Here is a 27,601-nt window from a genome sequence, read left to right as displayed (position 1 = left end):
ACCCGGAAGCAACGAGGGAGCACGAAGACAAATGTTGGATGGTTATTGATATGAGAATGTATTTTCTGGATATGATTTGCTGACTGGTACAGGCTGGTTGGGCCCTCCGTTTCCTGTGTCTGTGTGGTGCCCTGTCTGGTAGGTACAGGCCGGTTGTGCTTTGAATCGTGCCCCCCCCCTGTGTTATAGAACAGAAGAGAGGGGTGGGCTGTTAAGAGCTCCTACTTCCTGTATCTGAGGTGTAACATGTTTAAAGGGACCACAGAGTGGAGAAAGCAGGTGTGAGCCCAGCTCTAACGATCGGCAGCAACAGGGGCTCTAGAATCTCTGTGTGATAATGGCAGCCCCGCCCACTGTGACATCACTCAGCAGATGACCCCTTTAACAGGTATCTGTTTAAAGGCACCACCCAGTGGAAAAACCTGTACCTCTAGGCCCATCGCCAACAATCAGCAGCAAATGGCATCTAGAGTGTGCATTTGTGCGATGATGTCAACAGGGGCGTTGCAATCTATTATGTAAATGTAAATGTGTGTATACTTGTAAAGCGCACTATCACCTAGAAGGTATCTTGGCACTGTATACCGCTGTGGAACCCTTCCTGGCTTTCCCTGTGAGATGGCCCTTACTGGGCACCTCTAAGGTGAGACCAGGCATCCTAGCGCTTTCGAGGCCGTTGTGGAGATTAAGCAGCTATTGCCCAGAGTTGCAGAGTGGGACCCATGATTAGAGTAGGCACCTAGGCGAGAATTATCGAGTCCGTGGACATTGAGCCCAAGACCTTGCCGCGTCAGGAATTGAACCCTGGTCCCGGGCCAGACCTCTGCCTCAGGGTCTGCCGCTCTAATCGGTGAGCCACACTTCCCTTGACATCATTCGGCGCCCCTTTAACAGGAATTGGTATGCTCCCTGGATCTGTTGTGAAGAGGCTGGGTGGAGCCCATTGTCCTGCTGCAGCAGTGGGGGGAGAAGACATGAGTGGAGTTTTCGTGCTTGAAGATGTAAACCTAAAGCCCGGAAGTAGGTGGGTAGGCTGGGTGGAGTACACGGACTCCCCAAGGTAGAATGACAAAGTGGATCAGGCCAGTGGGGATTGGCATCCCCAGAACACTGAAGCTGCTGAGCAGTGTGAGTGTCTCGTCACACTCTTGAGAGGGAGAGCCCCCTGCCCTGGCACTGACCACCATGGCACACCATGGCCACCTGCAGGCGCCGTGCAGGCCTCGGCCCCGTCTCCCGGTGCAGACCCCCGGTCCCACCCGCCTTACCGGGCCTTGGCCCCGCCCCCGTCCCCCGGTGCAGACCCCCGGTCCCACCCGGCCTTACCGGGCCTTGGCCCCGTCTCCTGGTGTAGACCCCTGGTGCAGACCCCCGCTCCCACCCGGCCTTACCGGGCCTTGGCCCCACCCCCGTCCCCCGGTGCAGACCCCCGGTCCCACCCGGCCTTACCGGGCCTTGGCCCGGTCTCCTGGTGCAGACCCCCGGTCCCACCCGGCCATACCGGGCCTTGGCCCCGTCCCCCAGTGCAGACCCCCGGTCCCACCCGGCCTTACCGGGCCCTGGCCCCGCCCCCTGGTGCAGCGGTGCAGACCCCCGGTCCCGCCAAGCCTTACCGTTGCGGCGTCGCAGAAGGCCGGGGCCAGCTTGGGGTGCAGAATCTTGTCCGAGGAGGAGTCCGAGAGCTGGTGGCTGCTGTTGCTGCCCCACACGAACACGGCCACCACCTCCAGCTCACGGCTGGGGGCCCTGGCAGGACAGCCGTGGAGACCCGTGGTCTGGGAGGCCAGCTGGCAGATCTAGAGACAGACAGACGGACAGAAGGAGGGGAAACACAGTGGTCAGAAAATAGAGTGGGTGCCAGTTAAAAAAAAACACCCAAACTTCTGTATTATTATGTTTTCTTATCACTTATAGCCAGATCACAACCCCATACAAGGTGTAACAATGGGCCACAAGTATCAAAAACCAATTTTGCATTCATTAAATAGTGAATTTTAGATAATCTCTATGTAAGGAATGTGAAATAGTATGTAAGAAAATAGCGAGTACCTAATAGCGATTCCTAAAGATTCACAATCGCAATTAGGTAATACTACTCCATTAGGTCCTATGGGCTTAAGGGCCAATAGGTGTGAATGGTTTTGCATTTGCTAATTTGCGATGACCTAATTGGTAATCACAAATTAGGTAATGCAATACCAAGGGCGCCCGGTCCCCCTGAAGTACCTCCAAAAAAACTGTGCTGTCAGGACTAGGGTGGTCTGCGGTCTAGGGCCCACCCCACGTCCTGTACCATCATGCCCTAGACACCTGTGTGGAAAGATACATCGTTTTCATGTTAAGGGGCGTTGGTGGTTACATTGTGTAGCCCTATGATTAAGATAATGTACTGTGTTGAAAAAAGCCATTTCTGTATTGCACTGTGCACTATGTATGGTGTTTATCCTCCCCTGTCCGCCTAATGCGTTAGATATGGCACCCTAAACGCGTCCGCGAGATGCGTGAGGTTTGGCAGTCTCACGCGAGATGCGTGAGACTTGGCAAGCGGCTTTAACGCGTCCGCGAGATGTGTGAGAAACGGCAAACGGTCGCTTAAAACACCGGGCGTAGTCACGTAAACGTGCGCGACCACGCCCAAGCCCCTTTGCACACTATTCCTGGGATTTTGAAGGTGTGGCAGCTTCCTCTGATGCTCTGAGTTGGAATTAGAGCTTGGGAAGCATTTTCTGACTTCTTGTTGCAGCGCAATCGGTATCCAGCTGAAGGTCCTTTGCAGAAGGTGAATCCTGTTGCAAGAGTGCTGTGGAGACCTTAGTTGATCCTGTAAGTTACTTCTCCGAATCTATGGTTTCCTGCAGCCACGCCCTTCTTTGAGTAGAGTAGGTCGTACTCTACAGGTAGGACCATTTAAGTTCAAGTATTAAGACTAACATTTGACGCAATCTTTGCAAATGTGCGTTTAGTCAGTTTCTCTGGTCAAATAAAATCATTCTGAGTTTCTTGTGGAATAATTCATTGAGAGTTTAGACTCTATCTTGTTGGGTTCTACTTTGAATGGTTTTTGGTCGCTATTCTTAACTGGTGTAATACATTTTGCAGTCTTCAGCAAAAGGATTTATTTTGCTGAAAGAAAGAATATTCATGTGAAGTTTTTTTGAATTAGAAGATTGTTGATGTAAACTCAATATTTACAAGATAAAGAGATATTCGGAGTTATCAATGTAAAGCAGATATTTATAAGGCAAAGAGACATTTATGACTATCATTGTAAAGAGTTTATTTACAAGAAAAATGTCAATAAGTCTTTGGTAATCCTGAGATTCTATTGTGTTTTTGATGTGCAATTCAAAACATTGTTTCATGTGATAACACTGGAGTTTAGGCAGTGTTTAAAGTCAAAAGCCTTTTAATTTAAGAAGTATTATTCGTTATTTAAGTTGTTGCAGAGTTTTCGCAAATACTAGAAAAGACTTGCAGCATTAACTTTTCCTTTTCAGATCTCCTTCCATGCTGTTCCCTTCCCAACACCCTTTTCCCCCCGCTTGATCACTTCAATATTCTGTGTTTTTACTACAATCAGAATTGGAGGTATCGAGAGGTGGGCCCTTATATCAACTCGACAGATCCTGAGGAAGACCTCGTCTGACAGAATAGTGAGCCCACGAATTCCTTTCCTCCCGATCTGTCGGAGTTGCTATAATGGCCACCATCGATGATTTGGTGGCAGTAATTGTAAAGATGCAGGCTGATTTGAATGAAACCATGAATGCAACCACGTTATTGGGCGAAAAAGTGGAAAATATACAACTTCAGAGTACTCCACTTCCCGATGAGGTTCAGGATACTGGTTCTAGAGCTGCTACTAACATTTCAGTCACTGTACCACCGCAGATTCCTTTAGCTTCTCCTGAACGGTTTTCGGGGGATCCTTCGAAAGTGCAAACATTTTTAACACAAATTGAGTTGCATTATTCCTGTAGACCAGCCGCCTTTCCTACCCCTCAATCTAGGATTGCGTTTCTAATCTCCTATCTATCTGGAGATGCTGCTAATTGGGCGGTTCCTTTAGTAAGGCAAGATAGCGCTTTGTTATACAATTGGAGGCGCTTTGTTGAGGAATTTGAAAAGGTGTTTGATAGGCGAACTGTCACCCTATCTGCTGATCGAGAATTATTACAGTTAAGACAAGGAAGCAGAGACCTCATTACATATTTGTCTCATTTTAATAGACTGGTTGCCGAAACCTCTTGGCCAGAAGAAAAAAGGGCTGCTCTCTTTTATCAAGGTTTAAAAGATGAGTTAAAGGATGTTCTGGCACAAATTGATCCGCAACCAACAGCTTGTTCAGATTTAATAAACCTAACCCTACGTCTTGATCATCGACTCTCTGAAAGAAGATCAGATAAAAAAAGAAGTGACAAACCGAGTTGGAAGAACGAACCAAGATCTCGAACCCCATTTGCTCATTCCGAATCAAGTTCAGAGCCAATGGAAATCGGAATTCTTCGGCAACCTCTATCAAAGGAGAAAAAGATAACAGACGGAAAAATGGTCAGTGTCTATACTGTGGTCGAAAAGGACATTTTGTAAAAGATTGCATGATGAAACCCAAGAATAAATCTTCTAATAACAATAAAGCAGCAGTTATTGAAGGAACAGATCAAACGTCGGAAACCTAATTTGCCCAAGATGTTTAGAAGGGGATCTCTTGGGTACCTTCGCTTACCCTTCCATAAACTCTTGTGTAACGAACTACAAAGCTCATTTTAGATTGGCAGTTCAAATTCAAATAACTCTAAAAATCTGGCAAATGGAAGTTTTAATCGATTCTGGAGCCACTGGAAATTTTGTTGATCTGGAAACTGCTCAACGGCTAAGTATCATCTGTGAGAAAAAAGAAACACCAGAAATTGTGCAAGCAGTGGATGGGAAAATTTTGTCCGGAGGGCCAGTTACGATGCAAACTTCCAGGGTCATAATGGTTTGTGAAGACTCAAAGAAACAAAGACATAGAGAAGAAGTACAATTTGATGTAATACAAGCTCCCCAATACGGATTTATTTTAGGAATGCCCTGGCTTTGTTTACATAATCCGTTGATTGATTGGCAAAAAAGAGAACTTGTATTTCTTTCTGATTATTGTCAGTCATCCTGTTTAAACTTTTTGGAACCAACTGTGAGTCAAATAGCAACAGCGGAAGAAAAAGAGACAATTTTACCCAGAGTCTACAAAGAATATCAAGAGGTATTCAGTGAAGAAAAGGCTGCGAAACTCCCACCACATCGCAATTATGACTGCCAGATTGACCTCATACCAGGGTCTTGTGTACCAAATTGTAGAATTTATGCTTTATCGGAAAAAGAAAATCAGCATCTGAGAGACTATTTGGATCAATATTTGGAAAATGGTTTTATTCGCCCCTCTAAATCCCCAGCCGCCTCCCCTTTGTTTTTTATCCCAAAAGCCAATGGGGAATTGAGAACTTGCATAGACTATAGGGCGTTGAACAAGATAACGATTAAGAACAAATATCCCTTGCCTTTGATCCCGGTCCTTTTAGATCAAGTTAAGACAGCAGTGATTTACACCAAACTTGATCTTAGAGGGGCCTATCATTTAGTACGAATAAGACAAGGAGATGAGTGGAAGACCGCTTTTAAAACTCGTTATGGCTTGTTTGAATATCTGGTAATGCCATTTGGCCTTTGCAACGCCCCAGCGGCCTTTCAGTTTTTCCTCAATGATGTTCTAAGAGAATTTTTGGACCTGTTTGTAATCGTTTATATAGACGATATTTTAATCTATTCAGACTCAGTGGAAAAACATGAAGGCCATGTTAAACAAGTTTTGAAAACCTTGCAAGCACATAATTTGTATTGTAAATTAACTAAATGTGACTTCCATGTTTTTGAAGTAGAGTTCTTAGGAGTGCTCCTCACACCAACTGGCATGAAAATGACTGATAGAAAGATTCAAGCAGTAGCTGAATGGCCCATTCCAAAGTCTGTTCGAGATGTACAGTGCTTTTTGGGATTTGCGAATTTCTATCGCCGTTTCATTGATCACTTTTCAGCAGTGGTTGCTCCTATCACTCGATTACTAAGGAAAAAGGTGAAATTCGAATGGACTCCAGAAGCTAACGATGCATTCCAGAATTTAAAAAAGGCATTTGCAGCAGCTCCAATTTTGATGCATCCAGATGTAAATGAACCTTTCATTATTGAAGCCGATGCCTCAGATGTAGCTATAGCAGCCATTCTTTCTCAAAGACATCCCAAAACTGGTCAAATGCATCCAGTAGCATACATGTCCCGGAAATTGAACTCAGCAGAACAAAATTATGTTATCGCTGAAAAAGAATTGCTGGCAACTTTAGAAGCATTCAAAGAATGGAGGCACTATATAATGGGAGCAAAATTCACCGTAACAGTATATACAGATCACAGAAATCTGCAATTCATGAGTTCAGCCAGAATGTTAACACCAAGGCAGTTAAGATGGATGATGTTTTTTGCAGAATATGATTTTGTTGTAACTTATAGTCCAGGACAAGATAATAAAAAGGCAGGTGCTCTTTCCAGAAAAGATTCCTCTTTGCAAAGATTTGAAGGAGCTCCACAGGCGATCATAGATCCAGATAAAGTACTTTGTTTGTTGTCTGCTGACCAATTCCTAGAAAATATTTATGAAAACTTTCCTCTTTCTCAATGGAAAAAATGGGAAAAGAAAGGGGAGAATCAAACAATCAAAGAAGGAATACCATTTCAGCAACACCACCGCCCTTCTGGACAATCTCGCCAACCTCGGACTCAAACAACTTGTTAATACCCCCACTCACTACGCAGGTCACACACTCAACCCTATCTTCACCTCCAGCAAACATATCTCCTTCAGTCACACCACAGCTCTCCATTGGACGGACCACAGCTGTGTTCACTTTATCTATAATAAGACCACAACCCACAACCATCCTCAACCTACTCTGCGAAGAAACTGGAACAAAATCACCATCGACCAGATCTCCTCATCACTCCTTCAAAACCCCCCTGCCCACTCTTCGAACCCCAACCAAGCAGCCATTAACCTCACTCAATGGCTAACCAACAGCGCCGATAACCTAGCACCCCTGAAAAAACGTCAAATCAAACAAGGCAACAAAAACGCCCCGTGGTTCAACGATGATCTTAAGAAATCCAAGAAACTCTGTCGCTCCCTTGAGAAGGCCTGGAAAAAAGACCCAAACACCAGCACCAGAGACGCCTTCAAAAACGCCACCCGCATACACCAACTGATCCGAACTGCCAAGAAAGCCGCTTTCAAAGACTGACTTGACAACAACGCCCACAACAGCAAGGAATTATTCAACATCGTCAAAGAGTTCACCAACCCCACTGCCAACTCCAACAACATCACTCCCTCTCAAGACCTCTGCAACTCCCTAGCTTCGTTCTTCCACGACAAAATCGCAGACATCCACAACAGCTTCGACAACCAACCCGGAAACCAACCCACACAACCTTCTGCTGTACCTTCACCCCCCTTGAACATCCTTAATGACTGGAACCCAATCTCCACTGATGACACCATCCGCCTGATGAACTCCATCCACTCTGGATCCCCCACAGACCCATGCCCTCACCACATCTTCAACAAAGCAGATTCCATCATCGCACCCCACCTCCGAGATGTCATCAACTGCTCCCTCAACTCCACCACCTTCCCAGATAGCTGGAAACACGCCGAACTCAGCGCCCTTCTGAAAAAACCCACAGCTAACCCCTCCGAACTCAAAAACTACCGCCCCATATCACTCCTTCCATTCCCGGCCAAAGTCATCGAGAAAGCTGTCAACAACCAGCTCGCCGCCTTCCTCGAATCCAACAAATCCCTCGACTCCTCACAGTCCGGCTTCCAAGCCAAACACAGCACTGAAACCGCACTCATCGCAGCAACAGACGACATTCGAACTCTACTGGACAATGGTGACACAGTCACCCTCATCCTCCTCGACCTCTCCGCAGCCTTCGACACAGTCTGTCATATCACCCTATTACAACACCTCAGAAACATCGGAATTCAAGGAAAAGCACTGGAGTGGATCACCTCGTTCCTTGCCGGAAGAACTCAGAGAGTCCGCCTCCCACCATTCAAATCAGAGGCCACTGAAGTCATTTGCGGCGTGCCACAAGGATCTTCACTCAGCCCCACCCTCTTCAACGTATACATGAGCCCCCTCGCGGCCATCGCATGTCAACACAACCTCAACATCATCTCCTACGCTGACGACACTCAACTGATCCTCTCACTCACCAAAGACCCTAACACCGCCAAAACCAACCTACATAAAGGAATGAGAGAAGTAGCCGAGTGGATGAAGCACAGCCGCCTGAAACTGAATTCCGACAAAACAGAAGTCCTTATCTTAGGTACCTCCCCCTCCGCCTGGGACGACTCGTGGTGGCCAGAGTCCCTTGGACAAGCACCCATCCCAACAGACCACGCACGAAACCTGGGCGTCATTCTGGACTCCTCACTCTCGATGACCAGACAAGTCAACGCCGTTTCATCATCTTGCTTCAACATTCTTCGCATGCTCAAAAAAACATTTCGATGGATCCCCACTGAAACTAGAAAAACGGTCACCCACGCACTGGTTACAAGCCGCCTGGACTACGGAAACACCCTATACGCCGGTACCACCGCAAAACTTCTGAAAAAACTCCAACGCATCCAGAATACATCAGCCAGACTCATTCTAGACATTCCGCGTAAAGATCACATTTCGGGTCACCTGAAAAACCTCCACTGGCTCCCCATCAATAAGAGGATAATATTCCGCCTTCTAACCCACGCACACAAAGCACTTTACGAACTTGGACCCGAATGCCTCAACACACGACTTTCCTTCTACACCCCCTCCCGCCAGCTACGCTCCTGTTGTTGATGTAAACTGAATATTTACAAGATAAAGAGATATTCGGAGTTATCAATGTAAAGCAGATATTTATAAGGCAAAGAGACATTTATGACTATCATTGTAAAGAGTTTATTTACAAGAAAAATGTCAATAAGTCTTTGGTAATCCTGAGATTCTATTGTGTTTTTGATGTGCAATTCAAAACATTGTTTCATGTGATAACATTGGAGTTTAGGCAGTGTTTAAAGTCAAAAGCCTTTTAATTTAAGAAGTATTATTCGTTATTTAAGTTGTTGCAGAGTTTTCGCAAATACTAGAAAAGACTTGCAGCGTTAACTTTTCCTTTTCAGATCTCCTTCCCTGCTGTTCCCTTCCCAACACCCTTTTCCCCCCGCTTGATCACTTCAATATTCTGTGTATTTACTACAATCAGAATTGGAGGTATCGAGAGGTGGGCCCTTATATCAACTCGACAGATCCTGAGGAAGACCTTGTCTGACAGTGCACATGCAAAGCGCACACATCCCTTGGGGAATGTGTGCGCTACATGGCACTTTGAATAATGCGTTTTTGGGCACTTTTCAAAATTTGCACATGGTTACTTACTTACATGGAGTCGATAGTAATAGCATTTCCTAAATTCTCCCTTTGCATTTAGGAAATGCTTGGTACATGTGCATGGGGAATCACAAATTGAGCTTCCATATTTGTAGTCACAATTTTAGGTGATCATAATGTTTGCAGTTACCTAAAATTGCGACTACAAAGACTTTAATTCATCTTAACGGGCTATTTTTCATTCACAAATGGTCAGATTGAGCTATTTGCACCGTTTGCAAGTGCAGAATGGCTTCATACATGTGGCCCAATGTTCTTTGCATTTAGGAAAACCATGATGCAGTTTCAGGGTTCACAGGATCACACTGGAGTGAATGCAGAAATACTTTGGATCAATACATAAACATGTCCGAGCCCAGTCCCACATGTACTGTGAGTTCCCTGTGGGGTCCATCTCACGCCCGCTTCTTTCATCACAGACCTGCTGCTGGCGGATCTGTTGGTTCAATTCTGTCAACGTTCAGTCTCTTCCAAGCAGGCAACAGATGAATCCTCTTGGAGATCAAACCATTGGCCGAGAATGATCTCAGAAGAGCTGTTGTGACTAAAGAAACTGGATCACACTAGGCGGACGCTAAACCTGGCAAAGCCAGAGGTTCTGTTGGCTGGCGAGGATTCTGCCAATCGACAGCCACGGTGGTCAACAGCAGTGGCAGAGTGCCCAGTTCTATCACAGGTACCAACCCTGGGGTCTGCTGCGAGGTGCCCCTCATTCCACGAACCTCTGGAGGTGACGGCGTATCGAAGACCCAGGCTTTGCCAGTGACATGGCAGAGGTGCCCGAATGCTGACAAGCACCTCCCACCCCCAGAGAGAGAGCACATCAACAAGCAGGCCCATCCCAGGTGACCAGGGGGACACACAGACCATCCTGTGAACTTGAGCGCCTTGAAACCCTCACTAGTGAGTAGTAGCGCTTTATAAGATCACTGCTTGATTGGGGGCCTCTTTATGAGCCAGTTTGCGTCGCTCGTGCACCACGCATCGTGATAAAAGAGCGACGCAAACCTTCGATGTGATTTATGAAGCTACACAAAGACATGACCCTGAGCACGCCCACCAGCATTCAACTCTCGGACACAGCTACCATCCACACCTGGCTAATGACATCTGTGAACACCTGCCTTCCCATCCCATTGCAGAAATTAAATAATCACCGCCCTCCAGCCCCATGGTTCACCGAAAAACTTAAAATTTAAAAAACTAAATGTAAGGCGTTAGAGAGATGTTGGGGGAAGGACTATGCCTCAGAATCCAAGCAGTGTTATAAAACCGCGAAGAGAGAATACAATTCTCTATGTAAAGCTGTGCGTGCGGAATATGTGAACATCGGCGCAAAATAATGCAAAAGTTCTGTTTAAGCTAGTTGGGGATCTCCCAGGAGCAACATGCTAACCAATACCCCCGTTACTTGATGAGTCACACTGCAAAACTGTGGCAGAGTTCTTTATCGAAAAGGTAGAAAAGATCCATGCAGAACTTAAGTCTTCAACTACTAAAAAAGAACAGCACTTAACAAACTCATTCCACACTTCTGACTGCAGTAGCCCAGTCGGGATCCCTGATTCAGCATCCACTAGCAAAATTGCAAACTGGCAACCCTTAGACCCTTTATCTTTTAGTTCCATTTTAAATAGTCTTAAATCAGGCTCCCCTAATGATCCATTTCCAGTCAATATTTTTCAAAAACTTAATTTCTCCTCATTAAGGATCATTATGGATCACCCAAATGCTTCACTAAGAGAAGCCACTCTACCTGCAGAATAGAAGCACGCAATGCTTCTTCCTCCTTTGAAAACACCAAATGCGGATCCGACTGAGCCTTACAACTTTCGCCCAATTCCCCATCTCCCTGCTTTTTAAAAAATTCTTCAAAAACATGTGAAACAACAGCTAACACGATTGTGGAATCTGATAACATCCTTCACAGATCCCAATCAGGCTTTAGAGCCGGCCACTCAACAGAGTCTACTCTTCTAGGAGGTACCGAAACTATACGCCTGCTTCAGGATAAAGGGGAAACTGTGGCACTCATTCTATTAGATTTGAGTGCCTCCTTTGATACGATATCTCATTCTACCCTTCTAAAAGCACTCCAGTCTATGGGAATCGTGGGATCAGCTCGTTAGTGGATCATAAACGTTCTCACCAACAGGACTTTTCAGGCCTTCTCTCCATCGGCTTGCTCCAAGACCTAAGCATCTCCTCATGGAGTGCCTCAGGGATCTATACTTAGCCCCATGCTATTCAATCTATGCGTCAGCCCTTTAGCTTCCATCGCGGAAGAGGCTGGGTTGTCAATCTTCTCGTACGCAGATGACACCCAGCTTCTCTTTTCACTATTCGCCAAAGATAAATCTAGTATTTCTTCCCTACAGCTAGGGCTGTACAAAATCGCTAACTGGATGCACACTAACTGGTTAAAGCTAAACAGAGGAAAGACGGAGGTTCTGATCATGGGGAGGGATAAAGATCTCTGGGGCCCGCACCACTGGCCGCCTGAAATGGGTGAACTTCCTAAACCGGTACAGACGGTACGCAATTTGGGCATAATGATTTATTATCAGCTGACGATGAAACAGCAAGTAGCAAAGACCACTTCTATTTGCTTCATGATCCTCAAATGGCTCTGCAAGATATTATGGATGATGCCTGAATCTTCCCAGAGAACAGTCATCCAGGCCCTAATCATGTCAAGGCTTGACTATGGCAACGTCCTTTATCTAGGAGCTAACAGGGAGTTAATATGCAAACTGCAGGTGGTGCAGAACTCTGCGGCCAGGCTACTTCGCCAGGTACAGAAAACCTCCTCCGTTACAGGCATTTTGAGTGATCTCCATTGGCTCAAGATAGAACAACGGATGAAATTTAAGGCCTTATGCTATATGCATAAGATTAAGCTGGGTATTGCTCCCCACTATCTATGCTCCCTAGCTCAGTCTTATCTTCCTTCACGTCTACTTAGTTCCGCGTCCCAAGCCTACTTCATAGTCCCTAGATTCATACTCTCACGCATGGGTGGACGTTCTTTCTCGTACCTGGCCCCAGTACTGTGGAACTCTATACCTTTGCCACGAAACTTGCCACAAAAGCTTTCGTAAAGGCCTCAAGACCTGGCTTTTCAATCGGTAACAAGATTGTCTGTTTTGCCTGCATTCTGTCCTGTGCGCCGGGAAGCCTCCGGGTAGCTGTGCGCCTTATAGATTTAATTTAATAATAATAATAATAATAATAATAATAATAATAATAATAAAAAAAGAAGCGCTTTCACTTTTTTTTTTAAAGATGCCGTAGAAGGATTACGTCTGGTTTCTGGGGGTATAGCATTCCATATTCTGGGTGCCATCCCTGAAAAGGTTAGGTTGTATGTTTTCTTCTTGTTGAATTTTAGCGGTTTCAGTAGAAGGGTTTTAGCACTTCTTGAAGATCTGACCCCACACGAGGGAGCCAGTTTCTGTGCCAGATCGCTGGGTGCATTGTGATGAAGGGCTTTATGTGTCATACATGCTATTTTCAGATGTATTCTGGCTTCAAAAGGTAGCCAATTAAGGGATTTTAGGTCCGGGGATATATGGGAGCTTCTTTTGGAGCCTGTGATAAGGCTTGCTGCAGCATGGATTGAGGCTCATAGAGGGGCTGTTGCAACTCTGGGTAGGCCGTAGAGAGCGACACTCCCATATTCCACTCTTGGGATGACTAGAGCTTGAACTGCCAGCTTTAAGTCCTTTTCCAGCAGGAAAAGTTTCAGTTTTCTCAGAGTATGTAACTGAAAATTTGCTCCTTTTGTTGCGTTGCTGATATGTTTTTTCATATTGAGGTTTCTGTCCAGTGTAATTCCCTGCGATTTTGCTGAGTCAAAGATAAGAGGTTAGCAGTTGGGTGCTGTTAGGTGTTTGATCAATTCTTGCATTCTGGGTACTTGTGCGGGAGGAGCGATTAGGAGGAATTCGGTTTTGAGGGCATTCAGTTTTAGATGGTTTTCGGCCAGCCAGATCTGAGTTTTTCCGAGAGTTGTGTTGAGCGCTTTGATGTCTTCTAGGGTATAGATCTTAAGGTATAATTGTGTGTCATCAGCGTACATGTGATATTGCACGTTAGATGAGTTGAGAATTTCAGTGAGTGGTTCCATGAATAAATTGAACAGTGTCGGAAATAGTAAAGATCCTTGAGGGAATCCTAACGTGACCAGGATGGGTTTGGACAGTGAGAGGTTGACCTTAAATCATTTCGATCTGTTTTGGAGGAACAAAGTGAACCAATTTAGAACTGATCCAGATAGTCCCATTCTGTGTTTCAGAAGGTCTATCAGGTTTTCGTGTTTTACGGTATCAAAGGCTGAGGAAAGGTCTAGCAAGATGAGTAAGCAGACTCAGTTCTGATCTAGAATTTGTAGAGCATCATCAATTATATGAGTTATGGCTGATTCAGTGCTGTGACCTGCACAGATACCTGATTGGTATTTGTTGAGGAGGTTAAGATGTTCAATATGTCTTACCAACTGGAGGTGTACACATTTTTCTAAGAGTTTGGCCAAGGTAGGGATGTTGGATAAAGGGCGGTAATTGTTTAAGTTCACAGGGTCCGCCGTAGGTTTCTTTAGAATGGGGGATACCTGCCCGGCTTTGAGGGTGTCAGGAATACAACCTTGGCATAGGGAGTTATTTAAAATCTTGGTCCATAGAGGCAACAGCAATGGGATGAAGTCTTTTGCGAGGTTTGAAGGGAAAGGGTCAGTGAAGTGATTAGCCGGATTCAGTGCAGTAATCATTTTAAGAATATATTCTTCATTGTAGGTATTAAAAGAAGACCAAGATGCATTATTTTTTAAGTCGAACTTTGATGAGTTTCGCTGTGGAGCATTTACAAAGGAAGGTGAGGGGTTTGTATGTAAGACAGTGTGTGTGATAAGATCATTGTGAAGGTCTTTCTTTATGGTTTCGGTTGTCTGAGTGAAGAAGGTGGCAAATTCTTCATAGTTTGGTCGTGAGCCACATTTCTCTTGGGGGAGGTGAGGTGCATCTTTTGATTGAGTTTTGATTAACTCAAAAAGTTTTCTGGGACGATTTTTTGTCTGGTCTAATTGGTGCAGGAAGAAGTCTGCTTTAGTGTGCTTCATCTTTCTATAGTATGCATTATCTTCTTTCTTAGTATCTTGAGATGATTGGCAGATGGAGCAGCTCTCCATCTGCGTTCAGTTATTCTTAGGGCTCGTCTTTCCTCGTTTAATCTTCCATCGTACCAGGGCTTAGAATCTTTTGTGGAGACTCTCTTCAATTGAAGGGGAGCTAACTAATTTAGAATCACATTCATGGAATTGAAATAGTGGTTGGTAAGATCATGAACATTTGATATCCCTTCAGGAGGAAGAAGTAGGTTGTAGCTGTGAGTAGTGCTTATGTTAGGGTCAATGTTTTTCAGGTCCCTCTTCCATACTTTAGGTCTTGTGGGCTGAACCGAATTATATTTCAATGTTTCATTGATAAAGAAGGTGATGATGTGGTGATCTGACCAGTCACATGGATGTATTGTGTCTAGGTGGATTGGCTCAGATTTAGAGATTACTAAATCAAAGGTTGCACCGTTATCATGTGTAGAGCTGTTGCAAATTTGGGTGAGGTCGAGGTCAGCGAGGAATTTTTTGAGACTATTGACCACTGCATCATTGGAGTCATTCCAGTAGAGATTGAGGTCTCAGAGAAATATTTGGGTAATTTGATGTCCAGCATTAGTAGAAACTATGTCCATGAAGTGTTCCGTAAAAGTGAGGTTATCACCAGGTGGGTGATAAAGGGTGTGTAGACAGCATATTGGTTCGCCATTGCTATTGATGTCGAGGCATATGTATTCACAATAAGTGAAAAATACAGGGGATATGGATTTGTTTACTGCGATATTATTCCGGTGAATGTAGGCGATACCACCCCCTATCTTATCAATTCTCTCCAGTCTGATGATGCTGTCGTTCGGAGGTACAAGTATGTTAATGATGGGTGTAGAGGAATCCTTTAACCAGGTTTAGGTTAGAATGAGCAAATCAGGTTCTAGTGTGAGAATGAGGCCAGCTATGTCGGCTTTGTGTCTTGAAGCTGATCTACAGTTTAGTAGTATACACTTAAGGCGGGGCGTAATGTGGGATGTAGTGGGTTCCTGAATGAGGGGAACTTGTCTAAGGTTGTTTTCGATGATGCCTGTAGGGTTGTGTTTAGTGGTTCTGTGAGTGCTGTGGGGATAGTTGGGATTGGAGCTAATTTGCGCGGGCTATCTGGAGGCAAAGTGTTGTGATTTCGGTGTGGGGGTTTATATGAATTGTGTAGAGTGAGTAAATCTTTCTCCAATATCTGATTAGTCCTTCGTATTGGGCGGGTTGAATTATTTTGAAAAGGAACTGATTTCCATCTGGGGGTCGAAAATTTCGGCGTAATTGCTGAGTGAGTCAAGTGACAGTTTGATTTAGTCTGTCATGCACATCTAGTGTTCCAGGGTTTGCTCAGAAGAACCTCAGATAGCGCTTAAAGTTCTTCTTTGATTTGTCGTAATGAGAGTATGATCTCGTCAAATCTGGGGTCTGGTGAGGGTGGGAGCAAGATTAGTGGAAGTGCTATGGGTGTGGGAGATGTACTTATATCCCGTGGATGGTAAGAGGGAGGCGCATCTGCTAGGATGTTGTTGTTGTGGTGCGTCCTATCTGGTTCCCGCTCCATATCAGGGAGGGGAGGACAGGAATGAGGAGCAGGTGTAGGAGGCATAGAGATGTGTGGTGGGGTTGTGGTCACGTGATTGACTGGTTCGCAAGGGATACTGCCGAGAATGGGGGAAAGGGTAGTGGATGGAGGAGGCGTAGCGGTGTGTTGTGAGGCTGTGATCGTGGGAATGCTAGTTTTGCAAGGAGTAATGATGGCAATAGGGGGAGATATGTTAGTTCTAGGGGAGGATGCTGAGCCTGTTAAGGGTCTGAATGATTGTGCAGCAGTCAGAAGGAAGTGTCTTATGGAGGAATCTAGTGGGGAGGGGAGCTTAGTTGTAACTAATGGTCTTGATATTAATGTGTTGGTGTGTGAGTCTGTAATGGATGTAAAAACTGGAGAAGATGGAGTGTCTTAAGGATGAGTCGATCAGGGAGGGGGGTATCAGAGAGCTCGGGTGTACATCGTAGTTGAGATAATAGCGGGTTGTGGCTAGGGGTGGAATTTGGAGGTGTGCTAGATTGTGTACTGGTGGTGTGCATTGCCTGGGGAGGGGTTTGTGGTTTTATCACTTGTTCTTTGATAAAGGGGAAGATCTTATCCAACAGGTTTGAGCTGCAGTCTGTTGATTGTATGAAAATGGTTCCATTATTATAGATGGTGATGGCTGCAGCCTCTTTGAAAATTTGGGAGGGGGATATAGAAATAATGAGGCCATGCACGGTTTTCCTAGTTGAGGAGTTCGAAAATATAGTTAGGAACGATTTCCTCCATTGTGCTCTTCGTTTAGCGTAGAAGATGATATCAGAGGTTATATGCCCTTTGTTTGTTGAGAAGTAGGGATCAGAGATGGGTGTTTCAGGGTGTAGTTTTATCAAATCGTGTTAAAGCATTTGGATGTTTTTTGAGAGGTTGGGGGGGTAGTTGATGGTGTAAGTATGTGCACCAGTGGGTTCCATGATGATGGGCTGTTAGTATGTGATAAGATGTTGTGGGGCGAAATGTGTGTATGTGACCCGATTGCGGGGGGGCGTATGAAGGAGGGTGATGGAGCAACTGGTAGGGAGGGGCAGTGGTTAGTACAAGTAGTGTGCTATGCGCACCCTGTCATGCGAATGAGGGGATGGGGTGAGGCAGGAGCCGTAAAGAAAGGGACAGAACATAAAGACAAATTAGTACAAATTAAAATTGAGGTTCTGACCTGTATAGGTAGATGGTGAGATCAAAGGACGTGTACCAGAGGTTTACAGGCGCTAGATCACTATGAGGGAGTCATGGTGAACACTATGATGGAGTACAAGTAGTGTGCTATGCGCACCCTCGCATGCGAATGAGGGGATGGGGGTGAGGCAGGAGCCGTGAAGAAAGGGATAGAACTTAAAGATAAATTAGTAAAAATTAAAATTGAGGTTCTGTTCTGTATAGATAGATGGCGAGGGCAAAGAACGAATACCAGAAGTTTACAGGCGCTAGATCACTGTGAGGGAGTCAGTCCAAGATGGCCACCTCATTGGGAGTGTATAACAGAGCCAGTAGGAAGTATTGTATCTCTTTTCATTAGCTGAGCTGAGCCAAAGGTAGTCCTATTTCAAGTTCAGTGGCTCTAATGGAGTTTTAGTCCTTTTTCAATTTTTAACTCGTGATTCCATAGACGTTCAATTACATTTTTGCCTAGAGCAACAGCAAACTTGACACTAACCCAAAACAATGGTAATTAAATTAACTTAACTGGGCCGCCATTTTGTCGACCTAAATCTCGAAGCAGAAACTGCCAGCGGATAGTTAAAGTGTTGACCAAATGGAGTGCTATTCACTCGCAAGTGTATATAATCGCAAAAGAAAAACAAGTGTATAGCAATAGACCTGTGTAATGCCACTACATCGTCAGTAGAGCGTAGGAGGGTGGGCTTGCTCTACTGAGTTCTTTCACTCCTCTTTCCCATGTACAGGACAAAGCAGATCTCTATGCGGTTCTGCTGCTGGTTGCCTTCCGAGGGCTCTATCAGGACAACTCCGCTGATAGACAAACCGCTGCATTTCGTCTCCGATGAAGGACGCATTCGCTGCTGGACTGAACAAAGTGCCCATGTGAAGTCAAACGCAAGCTGAGCCCTTCCTCTGCTGTTAATCCAGGCTCCTTTCGGTAGTCGAGGATCCGCGTCGGCCCAATAGGGGTCGGAGCTGTTATAAGCGGGGGGGGGCTTTGTACTAGGAGAGCGAAAGCGAATGTTCCTGTCAAGCCCCCTTTCGGTGATGAAGATTGGTTAATTATGCTCCGTTCAAGCTCCGCTTCGATGAAGATTAGCTGTGAATGCTCCATTCAACCTCCGCTTTGATGAAGATTAGCTGCGAATGCTCCGGTCAAAGCTCCACTTCGGTGATGGAGATCAGATACCAGTCAGCCCCACCGGAGTCGGGGACTCCATCTTCATTTATTTTATTTATTTATTTTACACATTTATTAAGCGCACTGTTACCCGAAAGGTGTCCTGGCGCTGGGATAACCGCTAGAGTCCGTAACGAAGTGGATTAGTGCGTGAATAGCCAGGTTTTCAGGGCCCTTCTGTGGGCAGAAGGTCGGATATCTGCCTAAGGGCCAGTGGGAGAGCGTTCCAAGCCCTAGCCGCCCCCAGGGAGAAACACCTTCCCCCCAGCGAGCCTTCCTGGCTCTGGGGACTAAGATAAGTCCTTAGTCAGAAGACCTAAGCGTCCTGGTCGGCTTGTACCATTGAAAGAGTGCGGTCATGCAGTGGGGGCCCAAACCCTTCAGTGCTTTGAAGACTACGCAAAGCGTCTTAAAGGCTATTCTTTTCCGCACTGGAAGCCAGTGAAGTTTTACCAGATCTTGTGCTACCGAATAGAATTTGGAGGTTTCCGTAATCAGATGGGCCGCTGTATTTTGTAAGATTTGTAATTTGTTTAGTAGCCCCTGTTGGGCATTTAGAAGCAGGCTGTTGCAATAGTCTAGAAGGGATATTGCCAGCCCTGTTACCACGGTCTTTCTATATAATTCAGGGATAAAGGGCAGCACTTTACGTGTAGTTTTCAGGATATAATGGATGGAAGAAGACAGAGCGATGACTTGGGGCCTGAAGGAGAGAGTGTCATCCATCAGAACCCCCAGGTTTTTCACCTTAGTGACTGGAGAGGGTGGTGTCCCCAATTCATCAGGCCACCATCTTGGGGACCAAAAGTTGTCTTTGGCCCGAATAACAGGATTTCAGTCTTCGCTGAGTTCAATTTAAGACAGTTTTCTGCCATCCAGGTACTCACCTCACGCATACATTCCCTGAACCTGTCCGCTGTGTCATCCACTCCACCAGGTAGCAGAGACACTACAATCTGAGTGTCATCTGCATAAGATGTTACATTAAAGCCGAAGCATCTTATAACTGGCGCCAGGGTGGAGACGTACACATTAAAAAGGGCCGGGCTAAGGGAATATCCCTGAGGGACGCCACAGGGGAGTGCAAAAGGGGCCGACTCAAAGTCTCCCATGGCCACCACCTGAGTTCTGTTAGCAAGGAAGGCCTGAAAGATCTTGAGGGCCATTCCCTGAATTCCGCAGGCCCTCAACCGGTCCACCAACAACCTGTGGTGGACCGTGTCGAAGGCCGCGGACAAATCCAACATAATCAGGGCGGCTCTACCCCCTGCATCCATCACTTGTCTTATGTCTTCCGCCGATTTTATCAGAGCTGATTCCGTGCTGTGACCTGGTCGGAATCGGTGCTGTGATAAGTCCAGACAACCAGAGAGCCAACCCCATTGCCTGATGGGAGAGAACAAAGGACCTTGTCTTGGTCTCGAGTTGGACACCCCGCAACGGATGTCAGTCCACTGCGTGCTGGAGGTTCTGAGTGCAGGGACCTCAGATTGTTGTGTCAGCATGGAAGCTTCTTCTCTGGTTACCCATTGAAGTTGTGGTTCTTTTATACCCAAAAGGTACCCTCTGAGGTTCTACTTAGATATGCAATGGCTTGCCATTATGTACAGTGGACCTGTCATCCAAGGGTGACGTTAGCAGGACTTTTGAGTTATTATACAGATTATATCAATCCTGCTGTGTACGTCCTGGGCAGGGGATTTAGATATGACACTAGGAATCCTCATGCATAATGAATGAGGCTAGTTTCAGAGAAAAATGATTACTATTTATTAAGCACATAACTGGGTAAAAGGTAAGTGCTAGAACCGTTATGCAGAGCAAGGTAGCACAAATGTAGGTACAAGGTTGTGTAGCTACCTAGGCCTAGATTGGGGTACATTGGCTCATAACAACTGAGGGTGATAAAACTGCATTCCCCTCTGTTCAGTGCAAGACACCTTCGAGTCACAAGACTGTGGATCTGCAAGGACCTTTGTGGTTCTTGTGTCTAGCTCATGTGTGTGATTAAACGATCGGTTGTGTGTCCCTGTCACAAGTCAGATAAATACATGGATACTGGAACATGTAAGAATGACGTCCAGCGCAGTCACTTTTAATGTAATGACAATCCATTGATATTTTTGTTGCGTCATTTTGATGCAGATTTTATGTGACCCATTTAAAATAGAGCTCCAAGAATAAAACTTCAAGAGTAGCAGCGAGAAACCCTATGTGCAGAGAGGGGGTGGGGGGGCAGAGCTTGCCTAGCAACAAGATGGCCACAGTGTTAAAGAGCTCCGGAGACCGCCCGCAATATACTAAAGGAATCTGCCTGCATCCAGGAACCACACCGCCCGATACATAGCGGACATGATGCTGCTAACTCAGAGCTTCCCAGATATATATGGCCAGTGGCTAACCGAGCTCGATTCGGCTCTCTACAGTGAAAAAGTTGTGGTGCGGACTAGCAGAGTGCGAGGTCCAGACTCCTGTTGGTCCTGTGACTGAAGACCCAGGGGTGGACCCACGGTTGCCAATTCTGGCGGGCGGTGACCCATGCACCGAGTGCAGTTCCAACTCCGTGTGGACGAGCACTGGAGTGCTGTGGAGCTGCGCCGTCTAACCTCTGCGAGGCCGTAGAGAGGAGCCGGCCTGCTTGTCCCGCTGCCGTCCCCTGTGAGGGTCTGGGCGCACCACGACAGAGAGCGGCATAACAGTGATGTCTGGTAGGAGGGTGACGGCGGGGCATGCCCCCCCCCACGACTAATGCTGCCCCGCGTGTTGCCAGGTGCAGTCAGCCAGGCTGATCTGGTGGCGGTGGGTGCCTGCCGAATTGCTGCCTTCCACCACTCCCCCCCACGGCATCTAACAACAGGGAGCGACACGCGTCTGGGCCCACGTGGTGAAATTTTGGCCCTCATAACGTGTGTGAAGTAATACGCTCCTGTAGCTGCTCAGCGTTGCTGCCAGGTGAGGAACAATCTACTCAGCAGAACACAACAGTCCTTGTGGGAAGCATGATGGGGTACGAGTGGGATATCCGGGAGCTCCTTCGAACGGGGTTCCACTCCCTCAGAGTTCGCTCTTGTAGCATGGCAGCGTAGCCTGGCACTATGGGAAAGACAGATAAGGCACAGCTAAAGATCAATTTCGAAAAACGCAAATCCACTAGGGCCCGCAAGGACAATACAGACTCCTTGCCTCCGGAACAAGGGAATGCTGATGCTGAATCAGGTGAGGATATATGGCACATATTAACTGCAATGCAGCAAAGTCTGATCTCTATCGACGGCAAAAATAGACTTTTTGGGATATAGAATCGATGGTATGTCAGAGCGTGTAGATAAACATGCTGAGAGGCTAGACATGGTAGAGCACAGGCTGTCTGAGGCTGAGGACGCACAAGTTGAAGCTGTATCCACACAGAAACAAATGGGCAAAATAATGGCTATGCTGCGTAACAAGGCGGAGGACTTAGAAGCGAGCTCTAGGAGCAATAATGTGCGGATACTAGTTCTACTCGAATCCACAGTAACTGGAAACATGGAATTATTCACAGAACAGCTCCTGGTGTCACTGCTGGGGCATAAAACATTTTTGCCTGTATTCGTGGTGAATCATTGGCCCCCAGCCCACCCCATGGGGTGTCTCCACGGCCCATGGTGGCAAGATTGTTGAATTATAGGGACAGAGACATGGCGCTTTGGTGGGCCAGGGAACTACGAGTGTTAAAATATGAAGGATCGGAGCAGGCCCTTTTTCCACAAGTACAAGAGACACGCAGGCAATTCACACCCATGAAACGTGAATTGAGGGAGCTGCAGCTAGAATATGCATTGCTATATCAAGCCAGATTGAGAGTGACCCTTGATGGCGAGACCAAAATATACAATAACCCCCAAGCACTGCAGCAAGACCTAAAAAAACACAGCAAAGAAAACAAGAAGAAAGTTTCTCAGAAGTCCGTAGCAGAGGAAGGTGGCACACAAGGAGACCCAGAATTGTTAGACTGGCGGTAATGCAACATTTTAGAGACATACTTTTAAAGCTGCAAAAACGCTCGGGTGCATCGGCGGTACTAGTAAGATATGATGATGTATAATTGCGGTAAGCTGTATTGTGTTGTATTTGTTACAGTTGACAGTAACAGTACCTACCTGGATGGAACCATATTAGAAGGGCGGATGTAGGCATTTAGTAGGCACCAAGTGGTGGGCAACCACTGCCTCCAAGTGTAACACACACTGGGAGTAAAAGTTTAACTTTTTTTTTGTTATGGGCAAGGGGGGTAACCAAGGAGCAGATTCACAGAACTAATCTGAGATAAAATCCTAAACTTACTACTATTGGTATTCACAGAAGGCATTTAGTAGTAGTAAAGTTAGGAGACCTAACTTTACTACTACTAAAAGCCTTCTGTGAGTACCAAAAGTAGTAAGTTTAGGATTTTATCTCAGATTAGTTCTGTGAATCTGCTCCCAACTGTTCAAGTTGAGCCAGGTTGCAATTTTAGGGCTATGGCGTGCGAGGGTGGGGTTAACAGTCAGTTTGTCAGTAAGCAGGCCTATTTTACGCGTACATAGCATGAATGGTTCAGATAAATGGTTACACATTGTGTATATTCTGTACCAATATATACACACACACAATGGCCGCAGACCAAGCCACTAACACTAATGTCCATTTAAAATCAATGTCATGGAATGTAAGGGGTCTCATTAACAAACGGAAAATCCGTGAGGTAGTTACCTATCTACAACGGAATCATGTGGATGTGGCTATACTCCAGGAGACCCATCTTTCCCAGGGCACTGGCCTGCTGTCGTCTAGAAGAATGAAGGGTACTTGTATTGCGCCAGGGTTCACCTTACCTGCTAGTGGAGTGATGGTTTGGGTGAGCACGAATTCTGGATTGAAGATACAGGAGGTTGAAGTAGATACCGGGGGTAGATACGTAATAGCTAGATGTTACAAAGAAAATTTTGATGCGCTACTAGTCGGTAATATCCTGAGGGAGTTGACCTGTTTCCACTCACCTCCTCCATGAGCCGGAGCGCACCTTGCACCGGGGTAAAGTCTTCTTCGCAGTCAGCCATTGGGATGTCTCCTTGAGTCGTGTCGTCGGCAGCGCCCTGCGAAATATCACAAGAGGGACATATATTACAAAAGAACAAACCTAAAAAACTACCCAAAACCCTATGTCAACAGCAAGGTCCCCATACCACCCTTGCACCCCCCTTATTTCACTATCACTGCACCGCTCTCCGCAGTTCGGGCTGAATTGTTTCCATTGGGCGCAGGGTCAAGACTGATTTGCATATGGCTGAGTTTAAACATGAATGGCATGGAGAGCAAAAAAAAGATGGATTTAGGCCGAGATCTCTGTACTCGGGGGGAATGTATGACATTGTTCTGCATTCTGTCCATCAATTGTCTTTTTTGCATTTGTCATCCCGAGTGGGATGGGTGTGCCCAGACGTGGGTCTCGTTCTCTCCATGCCACCCCTCATCAGCCAAGCTAACTTGGCTGATGAGGGGTGAAACCCCGAAACCGGTACTAGGATGTTTCCTTCCAGTCCAGGGAGGGCCTGGCCTGGCAGTTCGGGCTGGACTGTTCCCATTGGGTGCAGGGTCAAGACTGATTTGCATATGGCTGGGATCAAACGGGATTGGCATGGGGAGCAAAACAAAACGATGGATTTAGGCCCAGATCTCTGTACTGGGGTGAATGTATGACCTTGTTGTGCATTCTATCCATCAATTGTTCTTTTTGCATTTGTCACCCTGAGTGGGATGGGTTTGTGCCCAGACGACTGTCCTGTGCTCTCCGACCTGGCCTGGAAGTTCGGGCTGGACTGTTCCCAATGGGCGCAAGGTCAAGACTGATTTGCATATGGCAGGGTTCAAATTGGAATCGAATGGGGATGAAAGGCTGGATGGACCCATCAGGTTTCAAAACATTTTTCATGAGGCTTCAACTGGACACATCAGTCCAAAAGACCTATCAAATTCAACACTGCAATCCCATTGGACAAAGTACTTGAGGAAAAAAATGAATTCAATACAGAGAGACAATTTTTGTTCCTAGCTTCACTTTGATCTTAGGCCGACCGACCGACGAACACCACGACCGAACCACCGCCCCCCACCACCACCCTCCGCGCCTGGACTCCAATCAGCACCGAAGACACCGTCCGCACGATGAACTCCATCCACTCCGGATCTCCGACCGACCCCTGCCCTCACCACGTCTTCAACAAGGCCGACGCTATCATCGCACCCCACCTGCGGGACATCATCAACACCTCCTTCGACACCGCTACCTTCCCGGAGAGCTGGAAGCACGTCGAACTCAGCGCTCTACTCAAGAAGCCATCGGCTGACCCCACCGACCTCAAGAACTACCGCCCCATCTCGCTGCTCTCGTTTCCTGCAAAAGTCATCGAGAAGACCATCAACAAGCAGCTAGCCGCCTTCCTCGAGACGAACGGATCCCTCGACCCCTCGCAGTCTGGCTTCCGGGCCAACCACAGCACCGAGACCGCCCTGATCGCAGTCACCGATGACATCCGAGCGCTGCTCGACAACAGAAACAGCGGCCCTCATCCTCCTCGACCTCTTCGCGGCCTTCCACACTGTCTGCCATCGTACCCTAGTACAACGCCTCAGCAACGTCGGAGTCCAGGAGAAGGCACTGGAGTGGATCATCTCCTTCCTCGCCGGAAGAACACAGAGAGTCCGCCTCCCCCCGTTCAGATCTGAAGCCACCGAAGTCATCTGCGGCGTCCCTCAAGGCTCCTCGCTCAGTCCAACCCTCTTCAACATCTACATGAGCCCCCTCGCAGACATCGCACGCCAGCACAACCTCAACATCATCTCCTACCCCGACAACACCCAGCTGATCCTCTCCCTTACCAACGACCCCGCCACCGCCAGAGCCAACCTTCACGAGGGGATGAAAGAGGTAGCTTAATGGATGAAGAACAGCCGCCTGAAACTGAACTCAGATAAGATGGAAGTCCTCATCCTGGGATCCTCACCCGCCGCTTGGGACGACTCCTGGTGGCCCCCCGCCCTAGGCAGCGCACCCAAACCAACAGACCACGCACGCAACCTGGGCTTCATCCTGGACTCCTCCCTCTCCATGACCAGACAAGTCAACGCCGTCTCCTCGTCGTGCTTCAACATCCTGCGCATGCTACGTAAGATCTTCCGGTGGATCCCCACCGAGACCAGGAAGACGGTCACCCAGGCCCTCGTCACCAGCCGTCTGGACTATGGCATCACCCTCTACGCCGGAACCACCGCCAAACTCCAGAAGAGACTCCAGCGGATCCAGAACGCCTCAGCACGACTCATCCTGGACATCCCCCGTCGCAGCCACATCTCCGGACACCTGAGAGATCTGCATTGGCTCCCGATCAACAAGAGAATCACCTTCCGTCTCCTCACCCACGCACACAAAGCCCTACACAGCCAAGGCCCAGGATACCTCAACAGCCGCCTCAACTTCTACGCTCCAAAACGCCAGCTTCGTTCGACCAGCCACGCCCTCGCCGCCGTCCCCCGCATCCGTAGAGCCACCACAGGGGGACGGTCCTTCTCCTACCTCGCCGCCAAGACATGGAACTCCCTCCCCACCCACCTCCGCCTGACCCAGGACCACCTCGGCTTCAGGAAGCAACTCAAGACCTGGATGTTCGAGCAGTAGCAGATTCCCCCCCCCCCCCCCCCCCATGCGCCTTGAGACCCTCTGGGTAAGTAGTGCGCTATATAAATACGATGATTGATTGATTCATTGAATTCAATACAGAGAGACAATTTTTGTTCCTAGCTTCACTTTGATCTTAGGCATTCTGTTAGTGATGCCCCAAATGAATGTGCCTACAGGTTCAAATGTGCACTATAATTTAATATAAGTCTAGTGAAAGTGATGTTCAATGTTTATATTAAACACAAGTACAAATAAATTGTTATGCATACTATTTTAAGTTTGAATTTTAATGTATTGTTACCACATTGACAACAGAGGCAGGGACCCAGCGTCCTAAAGTTTAAATTGCATGAAATATTATTTAAGATACTAAAAAGACATATTATATGTGCACAATGGACAGCTGGGCATGGGGTCATAGGAAGGTATTGGATTGTTTCAGCTCCTGCAAACTGTTTTAGTGAGGCTTCTTCAGGACAATGGAAAACCAAAGCAGTATTTTATGTCCTATTTCACAGAGTGATGACTTAGTGGTTGGTGTGTTGTTTATAAAATATGTTTGTGGAATGGAGTGTCCCACATGGTTGGAAACGGCCCTTTCTGCAGGATTATCTCCAAACGTTTTGTCTTTCTTGCAATTTTTCTGACCTTCTTTTCGCTGGCTGAAGTGCTCTGGGAAGTTTACCACTGCTAATCAGTGCTAAAGTATATGTGCTCTCTCACCTAAAACGTGGCATGATTGACTTACACCTGTTTGGCCTATTTAATTCACTTGAAAGTCCCTTGTAAAGTGGTATACTATGTACCCTGAGCCTGTAAATTAAATGCTACTGGTCTGCCTGGAGCGTTAATTGAGCCACAAATGCCTTCAAACCTGTCTAAGGCCAGCCACTGCAAGGCCTGCAGGCACAATTTACTGTCACAAAGACTTGCCATTTAAAACTATTTTCCAAGCCTTAAACTACCCTTTTTATACATATAGGTCACCCCTAAGGCAGGCCTTATGTAGCCCTATTGGCAGGGTGCTGTGTAAGAAGAAGGTAGGGCATGTGCCTTTATTGTATGTTGTGTCCTGATAGTGACAAATAGCCAATTTTTTTCTCACTACTGTGAGGCCTACTTCTCTCAGAGGCTTGGGAATTCCCTTAGTTGTGTTTAAGTGGTAATTCCGGATTGTAAAGGAGTAGTGTTATCATGTTTGGTTTGTTTAGAATGGAGGTGATCAATCCTGCTTACTGGTGTAGTTGTATTTTATGTTACTATTTCAGAAATTCCACTTTTAGAAAGTGGCATTTCTCTG

The 27,601-nt window shown here is 46.6% G+C and overlaps 1 protein-coding gene across 1 annotated transcript in view; it reads right to left on the bottom strand.

Annotated features, from left to right (window-relative positions):
• Positions 1-27,601, bottom strand: part of LOC147725878 (putative E3 ubiquitin-protein ligase HERC1) — a 1,064,842-nt gene that overhangs the window by 990,432 nt on the left and 46,809 nt on the right. The window contains exons 3-4 of the mRNA XM_086963380.1: positions 23,624-23,719; positions 1,614-1,796 (exon numbers count right to left, since the gene is read on the bottom strand). Of these exons, the coding sequence (XP_086819506.1) occupies positions 1,614-1,796; positions 23,624-23,719 (279 nt within the window). The remainder of the gene's footprint in view (positions 1-1,613; positions 1,797-23,623; positions 23,720-27,601) is intronic.

This window comes from Lissotriton vulgaris, chromosome 3_1 (assembly GCF_964263255.1).
Source record: "Lissotriton vulgaris chromosome 3_1, aLisVul1.2, whole genome shotgun sequence".
Lineage (NCBI taxonomy): Eukaryota > Metazoa > Chordata > Amphibia > Caudata > Salamandridae > Lissotriton > Lissotriton vulgaris.
Note: the sequence above shows the minus strand (reverse complement) of the source record. Positions and strands in the feature narration are given on the sequence as shown.